The sequence below is a fragment of the Oncorhynchus keta genome, chromosome 14, assembly GCF_023373465.1.
Source record: "Oncorhynchus keta strain PuntledgeMale-10-30-2019 chromosome 14, Oket_V2, whole genome shotgun sequence".
NCBI lineage: Eukaryota > Metazoa > Chordata > Actinopteri > Salmoniformes > Salmonidae > Oncorhynchus > Oncorhynchus keta.
This window is the reverse complement of record NC_068434.1, coordinates 67,295,810-67,314,985: the sequence shown is the minus strand read 5'-3', so window position 1 is coordinate 67,314,985 and position 19,176 is coordinate 67,295,810. Positions and strand designations below refer to the sequence as shown.

General features: G+C 42.3%; 1 protein-coding gene across 1 annotated transcript in view; it reads right to left on the bottom strand.

The window, feature by feature from the left end:
- The window catches only part of LOC118393834 (polypeptide N-acetylgalactosaminyltransferase 18-like), an 83,470-nt gene that overhangs the window by 21,675 nt on the left and 42,619 nt on the right, over positions 1 to 19,176 (bottom strand). The window contains exons 3-6 of the mRNA XM_035786949.2: positions 18,615 to 18,781; positions 10,114 to 10,297; positions 7,457 to 7,654; positions 6,858 to 6,972 (exon numbers count right to left, since the gene is read on the bottom strand). Coding sequence (XP_035642842.1) covers positions 6,858 to 6,972; positions 7,457 to 7,654; positions 10,114 to 10,297; positions 18,615 to 18,781 — 664 coding nt within the window. The remainder of the gene's footprint in view (positions 1 to 6,857; positions 6,973 to 7,456; positions 7,655 to 10,113; positions 10,298 to 18,614; positions 18,782 to 19,176) is intronic.

Genomic DNA, 19,176 nt, shown 5'->3' with positions numbered 1-19,176 from the left:
CACGCCAGATACAGAGAGATGATGACCTCAGACAGACAGATTACAGACACATGACCTCAGGTGAACCTTCAGGAAAACCATTTCACAACCCACTTATTCTCTCTCCTACATGTCAAGTTTGCATTTCATGCTACAGGAGCTGTGTATACTGTGTGTTATGACAGTTTCAGCCATTGGCTTATTGCGTCAACATTGTGAATAGGATGTTCACAACATACAGCGTGTAAGTGCCTTTGGAATCTATGGAATATTTCCTGCCTACAATAACTAATATAGTAAAACAGTCTTTTACCTGATGTTCAGTAAATTACTTCTGTGTGACACATAGGCTACATTAATATTCATTCTGTGCAGTATGTGTTGATTTTCCTAAATGTGCAGGTGTTAAAGAATATGTATGCAAAGCCATACATTCTCAATGGGGTTGAATGGGGGGGAACCCGGTTACCGGTGAATTATAATAAATAATTCATGTGAACAGCATGAAATGGAACTGTTAAATTATATGCAATGTCTAAACCTGGTTTCTCTACGGCCTCTGCATGGTAAATAAACACTCAGGGTGTGGACAGACAGGTCTACACGCATTGTGAGATGCGCTATCATTTCATCATAACTTTTTTTCTTATGACAGGAAGGCCTACAGTTGCTGCTGCATAGTCTATGCTACAGCAATATAGAGACAGAATGCATATCTAATTTACACATCTCCACCAGGCTTCAAATCGCATCCAAAATATAGTAGCTAATTCTGTTAGATAGATATATGTATGTATATATACTATATCTACAGTGCATCAGGAAAGTATTCAGACCCTTTGACTATTTACACATTTTGTTTAAGACAACCTTATTCTAAAATGGATAAATACAGGTTTTCCTCATTCATCTACACACAATACCCCATAACGACAAAGTGAACAGGTTTTTAGATTTGTTTTGCAAAGTAATAATAAAAACAACAAATACCTAATTTACACAAGTATTCAGACCCTTTGCTATGAGACTTGAAATTGACCTCACGTGCATGCCGTTTCCATTGATCATCCTTGAGATGTTTCTACAACCTGATTGGAGTCCACTGTAGTAAATTAAATTGGACATGATTTGGAAAGGCACACACCTGTCTGTATAAGGTCCCCCAGTTGAAAAGCCAAGGCATGTGGTCTAAGGAATTGTCCGTAAAGCTCCGAGACAGGATTGTGTCGAGGCACAGATCTGGGAAGGGCACCAAAAAAAGTCTGCAGCATTGAAGGTCCCCAAGAACAGTGGCCTCCATCCTTTTTAAATGGAAGAAGTTTGGAACCCCTAAGAGTCTTTCTAGAGCTGGCCATATGGCCAAACTGAGCAATTGGGGGAGAAGGGCCTTGGTCAGGGAGGGGACCAAGAACCCGCTGGTCACGCTGACAGAGCTCCAGAATATCTCTGTGGAGTTGGGAGAACCTTCAAGAAGGACAACCATCTCCGACAGCACTCCACCAATCAGGTCTTTATGGAAGAATGGCCAGGTGGAAGACACATGACAGCCCGCTTGGAGTTTGCCAAAAGGGACCTAAAGAATCTCAGACCATGAGTAACAAGATTCCCTGGTCTGATGAAACCAAGATTGAACTCTTTGGACTGAATACCAAGTGTCACATCTGGAGGAAACTTGGCACCATCCCTACGGTGAAGCATGGTGGTGGCAGCATCATGCTGTGGGGATGTTTTTCAGTGGCAGGGACTGGGAGACTAGTCAGGATCAAGGGAAAGATGAATGGAGTCAAAGTACAGAGAGATCCTTGATGAAAACCTGCTCCAGAGCAAAGGTTCAGCTTCCAACAGGACAACAACCCTAAGCACATAGCCAAAGCAACACAGGAGTGGCTTCAGGACAAGTCTCTGAATGTCCTTGAGTGGCCCAGCCAGAGCCCGGACTTGAACATCTCTGAAGAGACCTGAAAATAGCTGTGCAGTGACGCTCCCCACACAACCCGACAGAGCTTGAAAGGATCTGCAGAGAATAATAGGAGAAACTCACCAAATACAGGTGTGCCAAGCTTGAAGAGTCATACCCAAGAAGACTCGAGGCTGTAATCCCTGCCTAGGTGCTTCAACAAAGTACTGCGTAAAGGGTCTGAATACTTATGTAAATGTGATATTTCAGTTATATATTTTTTAAATTAGCAAACATTTCTAAAAATCTATTTTTGCTTTGTCATTATGGAGTACTGTGTGTAGATTGATTAGGATTAAAAAAATATTTTAGAATAAAGCTGTAACCTAACAAAACGTGGGGGGAAAAAATCAAGGGGTCTCAATACTTTCCAAAGATGTCATAGCCTACATCTTCGGGTAATACATTCAATGCAGTATTAGCCTTATATTTAGCTAATTAATGCTGGATTATGCATAATAAGCTTCTAATTTATAGCATCTGTCTCTTGCGCGATACACACATACCTGTGCTCGCTGGTCTCTCCTTAAAAAAATGCTCCTTAGCTCTTGGAGTTCCCTGCAGGAAAATCTAGACTAGAATAGTTTGCTGGATTAGCTTTTCTTATACCAATAGACTATTCAAAGAGGGACAGAAGCTCGTTTGCGGAATGTTAAATATAGCAGCCAGAAGAGTGAACACAATATGGTGGTAGGTTATAGCAGTTATTTATTCAGACTCATAATCATTCAATCTTCGTGAAGAGAAGTGAAAGCCTTCTGCATCTAATTCTGTCAATAGAATGATGAAGAAAAACAAAACTTATTTCATGTAACTGTTAGAAGTGAGGAAGGAATGAAGCAAAAATAGAGAGAAATAGGAGTTAGACTAATGACATTAAGGGGAAATATTATGCAAGGAATATACAGTGGGGCAAAAAAGTATTTTAGTCAGCAACCAATTGTGCAAGTTCTCCCGCTTAAAAAGATGAGGCCTGTAATTTTCATCATAGGTACACTTCAACTATGACAGACAAAATGAGAAAAAGAACATCCATACAATCACATTGTAGGATTTTTAATGAATTTATTTGCAAATTATGGTGGAAAATAAGTATTTGGTCACCTACAAACAAGCAAGACTTCTGGCTCTCACAGACCTGTGACAACTTATTTAAGAGGCTCCTCTGCCCTCCACTCGTTACCTGTATTAATGGCACCTGTTTGAACTTGTTATCAGTATAAAAGACCTGTCCACGACCTCAAACAGTCACACTCCAAACTCCACTATGGCCAAGACCAAAGAGCTATCAAAGGTCACCAGAAACAAAACTGTAGACCTGCACCAGGCTGGGAAGACTGAATCTGCAATAGGTAAGCAGCTTGGTTTGAAGAAATCAACTGTGGGAGCAATTATTAGGAAGTGGAAGACATACAAGACCACTGATAATCTCCCTCGATCTGGGGCAAGATCTCACCCCGTGGGGCTAAAATTATCATAAGAACGGTGAGCAAAAATCCCAGAACCACACGGGGGGACCTAGTGAATGACCTGCAGAGAGCTGGGACCAAAGTAACAAAGCCTACCATCAGTAACACACTACGCCGCCAGGGACTCAAATCCTGCAGTGCCAGACATGTCCCCCTGCTTAAGCCAGTATATGTCCAGGCCCGTCTGAAGTTTGCTAGAGAGCATTTGGATGATCCAGAAGAAGATTGGGAGAATGTCATATGGTCAGATGAAACTAAAATAGAGCTTTTTGGTAAAAACTCAACTCGTCATGTTTGGAGGACAAAGAATGCTGAGTTGCATCCAAAGAACACCATACCTACTGTGAAGCATGGGGGTGGAAACATCATGCTTCGGGGCTGTTTTTCTGCAAAGGGACCAGGACGACTGATCCGTGTAAAGGAAAGAATTAATGGGGCCATGTATCGTGAGATTTTGAGTGAAAACCTCCTTCCATCAGCAAGGGCATTGAAGATGAAACGTGGCTGGGTCTTTCAGCATGACAATGATCCCAAACACACTGCCCGGGCAATGAAGGAGTGGCTTCGTAAGAAGCATTTCAAGGTCCTGGAGTGGCCTAGCCAGTCTCCAGATCTCAACCCCATAGAAAATCTTTGGAGGGAGTTGAAAGTCCGTGTTGCCCAGCAACAGCCCCAAAAAAATCACTGCTCTAGAAATCTGCATGGAGGAATGGGCCAAAAATACCAGCAACAGTGTGTGAAAACCTTGAAGACTTACAGAAAACGTTTGACCTCTGTCATTGCCAACAAAGGGTATATAACAAAGTATTGAGAAACTTTTGTTATTGACCAAATACTTATTTTCCACCATAATTTGCAAATAAATTCATTAAAAATCCTACAATGTGATTTTCTGGATTTTTTTTCTCATTTTGTCTGTCATAGTTGAAGTGTACCTATGATGAAAATTACAGGCCTCTCATCTTTTTAAGTGGGTGAACTTGCACAATTGGTGGCTGACTAAATACTTTTTTGCCCCACTGTACAATTGATCAGAAATACAGTGTAGACATTGTTAATGTTGTAAATGACTAGTGTAGCTGGAAACAGCAGATCATTTATGGAATATCTACATAGACATACATAGGACCATTATCAGCAACCATCACTCCCGTGTTCCAATGGCACGTTGTGTTAGCTTATCCAGTTTATCATTTTAAAAAGGCTAATTGATCATTAGAAAACCCTTTTGCAATTATGTTAGCACAGCTGAAAACTGTTGTTCTAATTAAAGAAGCAATAAAATTGTCCTTCTTTAGAAGAGTTGAGTATCTGGAGCATCAGCATTTGTGCAGTGACAAATAACTTTCTTCTGAAACTTGTCAGTCTATTCTTGTTCTGAGAAATGATGGCTATTCCATGCGAGAAATTGCCAAAAAACTGAACGGCACACCCATTTGGGCTTTTTTGGGCATGGGCTCATTAAATGTCTTTAATGTAGGGCTCATAAAATTGATTTAATGGCTCAGGCTTGAATTCTTCGATCAAAGCTCTAATCAAATGCAGACATAGGCGAATTTATATACTTTATAATGCTTTTGAATGACACTCCCGGTTTTGGCGGGACAATCAAGGTTACCCGGGTGAAAAGTGATTTATGCTCAAGAAGTGACCCCTCATTTGTAAAATATTGGGAAAATATAAAACCCTAATTCTCACCATCTAGCACAACAAAGTACATTTCTGCTTTGTATTTAATTACCAAATTAAATTTGAGGGATTATCTTTCAGAAAAATAATTTAGATTTGGCCGCCATCTACAGCTGGGTTTTTCATCAGAAAGGACAGAAACATGTCGTACCCTCTAGCTCCTCTATTTCCATTCCCTAGCAACACATTCTGCAAGCTAAAGCAGCACACAGGGGACGATTACGTTAAGACTGACACATACAATAAATAAATGAACACCATTCATTGTAAATGCCATTCATATGACATTTCATGATCCTTGAATATTTTCTTCCAGTGACAGAATGTGAACATGGTGCAGCTGTCATCCTGATACACCCAGGACATCCCCCTACAGATTAAGCCCAAGCCTAGACCAGAGAGGTCACCTGCACTGTGCAGCAGTGTTGGCCTTGTGTGTGAGTATCTCTGTGAATGTCCCTTAGCGCTGTTCTGCTGTCAGCCCGAGTGTGTGCAGGCAGGTGGTCTGCAGGCAGGACCAATATGCTGCACGAGGCCGGCCCTGATGGAGCTCAGTGCGCTTGCTGATCTGGGATCAGTTCCAGGGAATCTATGGGCTCCAGTCCTGCAGCTCTCAATTCACTGCATCTCCTTCTGTCAGACCAATGCCTCCCATCAGTCCACACATCCAGGACACAGACAAGGGCTGCAAGCTACACCACATTAACCCTCCATCCAAGGAACAGGGGTCACTTCCTATAGGACTCAGTCCAGATAGACCCCAGCCATTAAAACAGCACAGGGTTCAAGCAGCACATCTGGAGGCACAGATTTCCCTTGTCTCTATTTTTAGAGGTAGTTACCTGAAATTATTCATCAACTGTTTGTACATAGCAGTATGCAGAACACTGATGTATTATGTAGGTGATAAAACTCACCAACATTTTCAGCAGAAAGCAATCAGCGGGGCCATTATCAAGCCCCAAATCTTAAAAGCATGTAATTTTTTGGAGGAAAATGACTTATGGGACTAATCTCCCTCCTCTTTCCTAAAAAGTGACTGATGATTACATCTGTCATTACAGAGGATGGATATTTCCCCACTTTGGCATCAACTCTCTCTCACTCTCTCTCTCTCTCTACTGTCATCTAAAAAGGTACAGCTGGAGGAAGACTGTTTGTCCCGTCTCTGGGTGTTATTGTTGGAGTTGATTGCGGTTTTAGTGGCAGTATGTGTACAGTGAGTATAGCAGGGTTATTATTAGACCTCCCTGGGGAAGTCGTGCCTCCTCTGGCCCATCTGCTCATTGTACTGCTGAGATCACACTGAGTCTGCCTCGGAGACAGAGCTGAGCAGGGGAATGGACCATCACTCACACATACAGGGAATATACTTGACTGGAGGTATGCTCGACAGTCTGGAAATATGACGTAAGATTAACACAAAGAAATATAACTGGCACAACCCAAAGCAGTCTTTGAAGTGTATAAAAGGTGTTGATTTAAATCTGACATTTTTCTTTGCTAGGAAATAAGGGGGCCTTTAAAGACTGAAATAGGAAAAAATGTAAATGAGTTTGGTGGTATAACTCCTCCTAGTCCTCTTACTATACATTGTTAATGTGTTCTAATTACAGACCGCACAACGCTTTGAGCCAGAGGACACTTTACATAAAAAGGTAGGGCTGCCAAAAACAGTGTGGATTATTATCGTTGTTAATTCTCCAGGATCAGAGCCATTACCTAAATGAACAATGCCCTGTGCCTGCGGCGTTATTACTCACCCTGACACCCAGCTCCACGTTCTCGCCCCCATACACCTCCATCCCCTCGTCAAGCAGGCCAATCTCCTCAAAGTACAGCCTGTCCACCACGAAGCAGCCAATCAGAGAAGGGCTCCTACACCATCACACATGGAATAGATACATGTATTTACATGTGTTAGTCGACCTACTGGATACTTTGCTGAACTAAAAAAAATAATAACTTGGAGGCATAAACAAATTAAATCAATCAATGTATATTTCAATGTGTATATCCTGTTTTTGTCCAACAAGAGGAAATAAGTGTTTTTACGCTTTCACGTGTCATCCTCTCGGTATCTTGTACTTAAATACTGTATTTTTTCATTTGTGCAAACTGTTACCCCAAATAAAATGTATATATCTATCAAAATAATATTGTGTTCCCATTACTTACAGTATATTCTAATATACCTGGATACTTAATTGGCATGTATACTGTATGTATGCATTTGCCTTGTAAATCAGAAAACACACTGCATGTTTTAACAGGTGTTATGAAACAACGCAACCATCACATTCTGCCTGCATACAAAAGAGCTGAAAGAATATATATTCATAAGTCTCATATTTCTACCCACCTAATTGGAGCACTGTTGTTGGCCTGGTGCCACCAGGACTTGGGTGGGTTGAGGTAGCGGCACCACAGCTCCCAGTCGAAGCCCTGAGCAGACAGTGGGTACTCTTCAATCTCAAACGTGTCGTATTTGATGTTATCAAACGACGGAGAGATTATGCGTGTTCTGTCCTCCTGAATTCTCATGAGAACAGGCTCAGCCCTTCAAACACATAGTAGAATGCAATTAAGTTAGAGTACATGAGAAGATCAATTACCTACCCTACACATGCACATGAGGACCATGTGCAATAAATAAAAACTCTGCAATTAACTTTCTGTAACAACCCCTAAAAAAGATCCAGGGTCCATTGTAACTATGGATCCAAAAATGTAAAATATAAACATGTGTATTATCCTACTAGCACTGACTTTGCTGATAACTACTTTAGAGGGAAAATGTATTTGTAATGACTAATATGTGGTTGTCTCACCCAGCTAGCTTAAGATGAATGCACTAATTATAAGTCGCTCTGGATAGGAGCGTCTGCTAAATGACTAAAATGTATATGTAAAGTTTAAGCCACTGGAAAAAAAGAAATGTGAGAATAGAGCATAGATGTGTTAATGATTCACTTCTCCAAATGAGCACAAAAAAACAAATGCAAACAGTATACAATAGTTGTGCAATCATGCTCAGTAAAGGCTTGGATTAGCTACATACCAATAGTTACAAGTAGAGACAGGGTGGCAGGTAGCCTAGCGGTTAGAGCATTGGGCCAGTAAATGAAAGGTTGCTGGTTCCAATACTTGAGCCAAGAAAGTGAACAATCTGTTGATGTGCCCTTGAGCAAGGCATTTAACCCTAGTTTGCTCCAGGGATGCTGTACTACTATGGCTGGCCCTGTAAAACAACACATTTCACTGCACCCATCTAGTGTGTGACACTAAAAACAGATTCTTTTGTAGAAGCTGATTTGGAAAATGAATCTATTGTATTCTGAACAAACCATGTGCGTAGGCACACCTGCCAAGTATTCAGACTGAAACAATGAATCGGCCTGTAGCAAGTGCACATCTAGGTAAAAGCATTCCTGAGGGATGCCATTTGTGCTATGTAGGTTTAATACCGAATCAGTACAGATTAAAAACAGAAATATTTTGGATGCTGTTCAAACGGCCCTGACAGATTTGGGTCAGGCTGTTGAGACCACAATTCGACGGTATGAGAACTCTGTCAGAGCAATGATCGCTGTACCCCAGGGAAGTATGTGTAGGGCCTACAGTAGGCATCGCACACTTCCTGCCACACTGTCATCATAGACATGTCATGCCACCACACTGGCAACTCTTACCTATACCTCAGGAGGCAAAAGTAAAATGAAATGCATGCTCTTCAACCGATCGCTGCCCGCACCCGCCTGCCCGACTAGCATCACTACTCTGGACGGTTCGAACTTAGAATATGTGGACAACTATAAATACCTAGGTGTCTGGCTAGACTGTAAACTCTCCTTCCAGACTCACATTAAGCATCTCCAATCAAAAATGTTATCTAGAATCAGCTTCCTATTTCGCAACAAAGCCTCCTCCACACACGCTGCCAAACATACCCTCATAAAACTGACCATCCTACAGATCCTTGACTTCGGCGATGTCATTTACAAAATAGCCTCCAACACTCTACTCAGCAAATTGGATTGCAGTCCATCACGGTGCCATCCGTTTTGTCACCAAAGCCCCTTATACTACCCACCACTGCGACCTGTATGCTCTCGTTGGCTGGTCCTCGTTCACTTATAGATGACCTCCTTCAGGTCATCTAGAAGTCTTTGCTAGGTAAAGCTCTGCCTTATCTCAGCTCACTGGTCACCATAGCAACACCCACCCGTAGCACACGCTCCAGCAGGTATATTTCACTGGTAATCCCCAAAGCCAACACCTGCTTTGGCCGCCTTCCCTTACAGTTCTCTGCTGCCAATGACTGGAACAAATTGCCAAAAAAATAAAATTAAAATAAATAAATCACAACAAAAAAAAACACAAAAAAAATAATAATAAATCACAGAAGTTGGAGACATTATCTCCCTAACTAACTTTACGTGTCAGAGCAGCTCACCGATCGTTGCAACTGTACACAGCCCATCTGTAAATAGCCCAACCAACCACCTACCTACCTCATCCCCATATTTGTTTTTGTTTTTCTGCTCTTTTGCCCACCAGTATTTCCACTTGCACATCCTAATCTGCACATACATCACTCCAGTGTAAATTGCTAAATTGTAATTATTTCAGCACTATTGGCCTATTGATTGCCTGCCTTCATTTCCACACACTGTATACAGATTTTTGTTATTGACTGTACGACTGTTTATCCCATATGTAACTTTGTGTGGTTTTTGTCGCACTGGTTTGCTTCATCTTGGCCAGGTCGCAGTTGTAAATGATAACTTTTTCTCAACTGGCCTACCTGGTTAAATAAAAAGGTGAATATTTTTATTTTTTTTATTAAAAAAAAGTATTCGATCAAATGTGGCTTTGAGCATGGCCATAGAGTGCTGTAGCTGAGAACCCATATGCTTCACAAATCAGTGTAAGGAAGTGTGTTAATGTACTGTGTGTGTGTGTGTGTGTGTGTGTGTGTGTGTGTGTGTGTGTGTGTGTGTGTGTGATGTGACTCACCAGCCTATGTTGAACTCCACGTGGGCGTCGAACAGGGCCACAACCGGAGCGGTGGCCGCCCTCCACCCACTCACCCTGGAGCGGATCAGACCCTCCTGTTTATCATGGCGCACCACCTTGATGAAGCCGGGACGCTGGCTGTTGGTCTCAGACACAAAGTCCTGTAGCTTCTCCTTCAGCTCATCTAAAAAGGAGACACACAGACACAAGGCATGAATGCGCACACACACACACACACACACACACACACACACACACACACACACACACACACACAATAATGTGTTAAACCTAGAGTTTCCTCAATCTCTGCTGAGGTAAGTAAGAAAGGCTACTGATGATACATAGCCTACACCACATCCAATAGACTCCATCTTCTCCACCTTGGGGTATTTAAGGGTAGGGGGAGGCAGCCAAAAAGCACTCATGCTCCACTGCTTTGATCACTAGACCAAAGAACTTGCCTCCAGTTGTAGGGCTCCATAGGGCTCGCTGTGCTTGAGGGGATATTGCAATCCTGAAGAATCAAACCGCAATTCTATCAAAAGAGTGAAAGTAAAAGCAGGAATTGGGCACAGTTGGTGCTTTTGGCCTCAGTAGAGTATTTAACTTTTCGACAAACCAACAAGTCACTACATCATCAGTTCAACATTAGGCTTGAGTCACACAAACTGTAGGTTTATGGAAATGAATGGGCCTAAATAAAGATGGTGGCATAGTGCCACAGCTTGTAAAGTGTTGCTATAGAGGTCAACCAAAGACTGTTTTTCTCTAACCCCTTACACTCATGGGTATTGGCCTATAGGGCCAAATTAAAATGTTCCTTACAGAAGAAACATGGAAAGCATACTGTATGCATAACCATGGTAGCATTTAAAAGGGAACAATTTGGAGATTATGGGGAAATTAGTGTTAGCCACTAAAGGTGAGGACACAACAGTTCACCTGACACAAGACTCAATACAAACATTACTGTTGATTTTATTTACTGTACTTTTTGCCACATTTGTTAATAACAAAATCTGTAAATACATTCAGTAATATGATAAGAATATTCATGGGAAATTTGGGGTAGATGCAACATAATTACAAGGGTTTGGGTAAGAGGTCTATCTGGTGTCTCAAAATGGCCACACACACACACACACACCTCTCCAAACTCTGCACAGTTCCTAAGTTATTTCAATGCACTTTTATGACTCAAAGAAGAGTCTTCAACTACAAGGTGCTTTTTATTGCTCTCCTAGATGTGCCATTGATGAACTTGAGCAAGCACACTTGGGGATGCAGGTCTGTGTTCCAAACAAAACTACGCCATCACACAAATAGTGCTGCTGTTTACTCAATTCAAAAACAATCCATTACAAATCAGAAGCTGAGTTAGGGTGGGCATAATTTGAAAGCTTGTTCTATTGCCAGCATGACTAGCTAAATTATAACACATGATCTTACAGTGTTAGGCTTTCACAAGGCAATTCAGAGAAGCAGATTGTCATTTGTGTGCGCATAGAATGGAGTCATAAGTGCATGACTCCATTCTGTGTGTGGTTCTGTGTGTGGTTCTGTGTGTGGTTCTGTGTGTGGTTCTGTGGAAAAAATGTATTCACAATACAACAAACATAAGCTCATTCTGTTTAGGACACCCCAGTGTATAATGCCATGGCATCTTGCAACTGATCATAAACCACTGTATATTACATGAGTTTTATGATATGGAAATGTGAAGTGCACATTTGGCTTGCTTGTTTGACATCAAAGCAGTATTTATTATAATCCTCAAAATCTCATCTTTCAAAAATACATTGAGTCCTCATCATATGCACACACCGTTTCCGTCACTCAAACAATAAAAAAGTTGCCCAATTAGCAGGAGTGGTGGGGGCAACTTTGACCCTTTTCACACCACGACAGATTCTCTAGAGGTTGAGAGAATACCCTGGCTATACTGTTTTTAATAATGTGAACTTGCAAACATTCTACATCTACATTCAGAGGGAGAGCACAACGCTCACCTGATAGTTGCCCCCCTTGAATCAAGGCAGTGGGAACAGAATTTCTTTGTTCAGCCCAACACTCCTAGAGCAATACTTTTGAAACCGCTAAAATTTAGACATTTTCCTAGTATTTGAGGCTGATTTTATTGAGTTTTTACCTGCACTGAGCCACGTAAACTATGGAAGCCCTCCCCCACCACCAAAATAAATGTATAATGTCAATAGTAGATCCTACAAAAAGGATATATACATTTTTAACATTGTGTGGTGATTTCAGAGGTGGCATCACAGGTCCCAGAGTAAAGTAAGTAAGTAGCCTTGGCTTGTGCAAGCTGGAACAGCACATAGGAGCCTATCTCCTGTTTCTGTAGCATGAGGCAGCTTGATGTACAAGTAAACCCCTTGGACAGGACACTAGTCTATAGCAGGGCCTTACCCCCAATATCCTTAATGTTGAGTGTCAATCAGAGACACATTTTTTATTTAAGCTTTATTTAATGAGGCAAGTCAGTTAAGAACAAATTCTTATTTACAAATGACAGCCTACCCCGGCCAAACCCGAACGACGGTGGGCCAATCATGCGCCGCACTATAGGACTCCCAATCAGGGCCAGACGTGATACAGCCTTGATTCGAACCCGGGACGCCTCAGAGATAGACATTTACATTTAAGTCATTTAGCAGACGCTCTTATTGGTGCAGACTTACAAATTGGTGCATTCACCTTATGACATCCAGTGGAACAGTCACTTTACAATAGTGCATCTAAATCTTAAAAGGGGGGTGAGAAGGATTACTTATCCTATCCTAGGTATTCCTTAAAGAGGTGGGGTTTCAGGTGTCTCCGGAAGGTGGTGATTGACTCCGCTGTCCTGGCGTCGTGAGGGAGTTTGTTCCACCATTGGGGGGCCAGAGCAGCGAACAGTTTTGACTGGGCTGAGCGGGAACTATACTTCCTCAGTGGTAGGGAGGCGAGCAGGCCAGAGGTGGATGAACGCAGTGCCCTTGTTTGGGTGTAGGGCCTGATCAGAGCCTGGAGGTACTGAGGTGCCGTTCCCCTCACAGCTCCCTAGGCAAGCACCATGGTCTTGTAGCGGATGCGAGCTTCAACTGGAAGCCAGTGGAGAGAGCGGAGAAGCGGGGATAGAGATAGAGATATATATATATATATCTCTCTCTCTATCTCTCTATATATAGTTGCCTTATTGTTGCCTTAACCAACGTCCACATCATCGGTGCCCGGGGGAGCGATTTTTGCTGGGGGGTTAACTGCTTTGCTTTTTCCACCTTTTACCGGCTCCAGGAGTTGAACCGGCAGCCTTTCGGTTACTGGCCCAACTTGACTGCACATGCTTGTGAATTGTTGCCTTATTCAAGAGTATAATGTGGTTTGGTTCCATTTTTCAAATGTGTAATCTGGTTAAGAAGAAACGTCACTTGCATAGTTGAAGCATACTGGTTGTGGCTATAGTCTACTGGGATAGTTCATAGGAATATTTACGGTAAAATGTCCGTTGCCGAGCGCCGAACCCTCTTGCGGCACATGACGTTCCATTGCAAATGTGAATTGAAAAGTGAATATACATATTATGTAAACTGAAATGTTGTCACGTGGCCTCTCCTTCAACTTTTGATAATGAGAAGAAAAACATTTGTCGTGCGCGGAGCTCAAATTCAGAACGGTAGTCATTCAAAACCCACAATGAGCTGTAAAGACCCTGAGCTCTGACATCATGTATAGCATGTAACTGTGCAGCCACTGCATTCCAATTTAGGCGCTTATCAGTGTCCAAATCTGCCATTTCAACCTGTAAAGGTCTTACTAATCAACATGCCAAGTTTCCAACTGAAGGAAACACAAGGTCAACCACCTGATATCAACTGACGTCAGCGGACAGATAGCACGCAGGTGAAACAACTTTGGCGTACCACTGACTTAACCTGAAACATTACAATTCACTCTACAGGACAGGAAATCTTTACATTCAGAGTAATCACACATTGGGGAATAGCAGCCGATGAAATGCCAGCCAATCCAAAGGTTTCAGTCAATTACAAAGACTATTAAACACACTTTAATGAGCTGTGTTGTGTAAACTTCCAGAGAAATGCCTACAGTATGAAGATGAACAAGGGCACGTTGGAAGAGTCCAAGTCTCAGCGTTCTGCTGCATCATTATAAAGTCGAAAGATGTGGTAAATGACTCTGCACACCCCCACCAGGCACCTGCTTGGTTGCATCTGACGTGCTATCATTCATCTCTCACAATGTACACCAGATGGTATGACTACAGGCCAGGAACAGAGGGACCCCTAAGCACTACAACTACTGTGCTGTGTATGGCTGGCAGCCATAATCCAATAATCACACATTTCACCATACTAAAACAGTCCACCTGGGAGTAATGACTTACTGTAAACACTAATGGATCCACAGAGAAAGGGACAGAAGGTCTCCCTGCCTACATTTTCTGGGTGGTTCCCTTTTCAGTCAGTACACTCATTACAACACAACGCTATGGGGATTGCGCTCCATCGAGATCGACTGAAGAACCTTTGAGAATGCATTTGTAGCGATCCAGCAAACTGGGAACATTCGGATGATAACATCCCAAAAGCATTAATTCAAAATGTTTTTGATGAAATATCCTTGGAATGTTCTCCTAACATTCACTAAAACATCTAACAACCACCACATATTCTCATTAGGTTTCCCGGTTATCCAGGTACTATAGAATCTCACTGAATAAAAAAAGCACATGAGATCTCTACTAGACCTAAGATACATTTTTCAGCAAATATAATACATGCAGCAGAATTTGAAAAAAAAGTACATGACTGAATTAGATTATTTTATAATACAATGGTACATTGCAGTCCCAGTTCAGGTCAAGTAGATCATGTTCTGAGAGAACCTTGTTTGCTGCCTTGAAGCACAACACCTTGCCCTTGAAATGGTTGTTCATTTTGGCTGAGCGCACTAGCGTTTTGTTTATCCTTGAGCAAAATTTGTCCCTCATCGATCTTTGGGGTAAGTTCAATAGCTCAACTGGACGTGCTGTGAATGGTGGGGCTGTTCTATTTCAGAAAATGAGCGTTGGTTACAAGCTGCTAGATGTTTCACAAATTGCGTTAATGCTTTCAGAGTGCCACATATCAGTTCAGTGATGGAATGGGGAGTAGCTAAATGACATTCTCTGTTCAGATCATTCCCTTTATCAGTCTCGTCAGGAAAGCAATTGGCACCTTAAGGGCACGTGCTGATGACGTTTCATCAGCCGCCTTAAGTCATTTGTTTTATACAATTAATAATTAAGAGATTCCGATGTGTGTGAATTGAGAAAAAGAATGATGAAGTTTAATGGTTTCTAATTAATCATAATAAAGCACATGGAGTTACACGTTCATTACCCTGGGAACGGCTGATGACCAAGAATATCAATCTTTTATGACTGATACCCTAACTGAAGCTCCCTATGAAATTCTCATGTTTGAATGTAATAGGCACAGTCCTACAGTTAGAGTCATCAAGTGCAAAGTGTTTTTCATATAGATTCAAAGTTCCTTTGATAAATATTCTGTTTTGTAAATTTGTGGAAAAAGCTAATGAAGACTGCAGAATCATGGACATAATAGGTTGCTATAAAAGCAAATGCACAGTACAGATGTAGGATCTTAATTTGATCACCCTGTTGCATGATAACTTTCCTTTAAAAGTGTTGAGGTTTAAAAAGTCTTCTGAAGTTTGTAATTTCCACTTCGAAATTTCAGACTTGATTTTTCTCTTACGAAAAATGTATTAACCCCTACAAAATATCAATTAATTACAATACACATCATAATTCACATTTCCTGTAGCTGCAGGATGATTTTCCTGCTGTAGCAAACTGGCTCAAATTAAGATCCTACATCTGTATAAGAAGCATAATGAATAGGTGATGATATACAGTGAGCTCCAAAAGTATTGGGACTGACTGTCGTTGCTTTGGCTCTGTACTCCAGCACTTTGGATTTGAAATGATAAAATGACCGTGAGGTTAAAGTGCAGACTGTCAGCTTGTTTAGTAAGCTGATGAAAATACCCTCAAATTAAAGCCGACACTTTAACCTTACAGTCATTGTATTATTTAAAATCCAAAGTGCTGGAGTACAGAGCCAAAACAACAACAACAAATTTGTCACTGTCCCAATACTTTTGGAACTCACTGTTAAGCCATTTCCTATATTCCAAATGTGTCTTTCTAAATTGGGCACCGTTGAGGAGTTTATAATCCAGGGGGGATGGGCCCAATCCTTGTTGTTGAGTCAAAGTTTCTGTATGTTCTGTAGTTAAAAGCTGGGAGTTGGCGAGACACAGAGGCTGCCATCCATCACTCATGAGCCTGGGTTGGCAACTCTGTCAGGGCTGTGAATGTAATACATGAACAAATCCTCGTCACTCCGCCCAGACCGAGAGAGCGAGGGAAAGAGAAAAGAAAGCGAGAGAGAGAGCGCGAGTGCGAGAGAGGACTGATGTGTGGAGTCTGAGAGACGATGAGGGACCAGAGAGCGACAGAGAGAGTAGATGGACAAAGATGGATCCTCCTTCATGCTTCTTGCTCTTGCCCTGTGATATAAGGCCTTTCTCCCTGCAATGGAGAGTAGCTGGATAACAAGGCATGACACCCTCATAGATATTCTACTCTCTGTTAGGATGTACCTAAGGGGTTCTCATTGCCTGTTCGTAATGATAATCATTTAGAAACTCACTCTGTGATACAACCCTGTCAGATGACCTCATGCTAATTTGAATAGAGAAATACACAAGATCACAGGTTCAACTAAGGACTGACAACATTCCAAACAATATAAGTTCTGCGGTTTACAATTATCCTTAAATACAGTAGTGTGTAGCTCAATGTTGAAACACTGAGGAGTCATTGGCAGACAATCCAAATCCTGCTTGGCTTCCAATGAAATCTTGAGCCTTCCTCCAATCAGTCAGATGATTGGACACCTGTCAGAGTCCCTGTGGCATGGAGACATGTCTTCCTCAGGCAGGGTACATCATCCAATCAGCCAGGCAAATTGGCCCTTCTTCCCCTCAACGGTCACATTGTCTCCTGCATGCTAATGCTGGGTGGAGGTGGAGGTGAACTCGCTCTGCAGACAGAGATTCCCATTATGATGCTCCTGGTGCTGGAGGACCGCAGCTAGATGGTGACCCCCTGAAACGGCCTCGGCAGCACCATGGGTCAACAGTCTGACAACGTTTAGTAGAGATAAGATTAGAAATCATGACGATAATGATAAGGGTAAATCTATCACAGTGAATCTGACAGAATGCCCTGGCAAACAGGTTGCAATGCCATTAGTAAAATGTCACAGCGTGACTAGCTTTCCTGAGGGACCTCAGGGGCGGCTCTCTGCCTCCCAATTACGTGATAAAATCAAAGACTCCATGGGACACGGTAATCCACTTGAGCTGAGAGAGGATGGCAACAACCTTTGGAATTTCACCTCACTTAGGGGGAACAGATGGCATCTCCATACAGGGGCACTCAGCCTACCCCCGCCCCCCATACCCAGGTAATAATGGACTGTCCCAGGAGGCTGTCAACTCAGAGGCAATAAAGTGTTCCTCAGGTACCTATGGATTAGCAGAAGGGTGCAGGAGGTTGAGTGCACAGCAGGATAGAGAGGAGAAAAGAGACGAGGGAGAAAAGGAAAGAGAAAGAGGGATATCTTTAAATTAGTTCTTATCCCAGCAGGGAGAGTATGAGGTTATTCTGGCTGACCCAACACACTGACCCACCCAACAGCATCCTTTCCAATCAGCAGTCTGCACCAACTGATAGCTGGCATTATTGACTTTTAGTGATGTCGTCCTGCACAAACTCTACAACAGCAGGAGGTTTGCCTACATCTCACAGCTGGCTTCATCTTTAATCAGCCTTCCCCTCCACACCCGTCTGTGTGACGGTGGTCATTAGTAACAGTAGACACAGGCCGCTCATCGATACAGCTGCACTGTTTAAAAGACTGTGCTTGTGGTGAGACTCCATAGGATCAGCTGGTGTTTTAAACCAGGCACAGTGTGAGACAGAGCTCAGAACCAGTGGACTCACACAGCTGGGAGGCCATAATACAATTCAAAATACTTAATTACCTCTGGATGGTAATCTACCATCAGGCAGATCTCCCTGCTTTTCCTGCTAATTAGTATTCTTTCACCTATCCTTTAAATCCAGTGAGCACAGCCCATAATTAAGGACATTAAAGAGCTAGATTAGAGATTAGAGATTAGAGAACCAAAGGGGTAATTACTAAGACTAGAAGATTCCCACAGAAACTGGAGGCCAACAGAGCCAAGGCCCAGAGCGAAAGAAAAGTACCACTGCTCAAGTTCTCAAAGGAAAAGGCAATTAAACAAAATATGGGCAAGCTACAGCTGCTTCAGACAAAACACTTGGTTGCAATACACTTTCATCATGGGTCATTTCAGTACTATAGTCTAATGATGCTCACCGTTGTCACTGTTGTCATCAACCAGGATGATCTCTTTGAGGAGGTAGGAGGGGGTCCTGTGCATAGCAGAGTGGATGGAACGCAGGATGACGGACAAGGCCTCGTTCACAAAGATAAACACAATGCTAACTTGAGGGAGGTTAGATGGATACGTGATGTTTTTACACCTGGGGAGAAAACAGACCTATTGTGAGCGGAGTGTGGAAAGAAGGGACCTGATTTAGAGAAGTGGACATTCATAGCAATAACATTCTAGCTATATTAAAAAGATTTGTATGTTTCTCAGAGACTTCGGCAATTTGTAGTCTCAATGTTGAGGTGGCTGTTATGTTAATGTCCCTGGCAGACCTCCAAACGCAACAGCAGATGTGACAGCAACAATACAATGTGATCCAGATAAAAGCATCTGTGAAGCAAACAATGGGATAAGATGACACTTTTCACAATGTAACTTTATAGTGTGAGAACCACAGATAGACAGAGGGGGAGTGAGGGTCTTTTATGCTCCTACTGGGTAGACAAGAGTTGGTAATCATGGGAGATAAAATTGCACCCCGCTGTT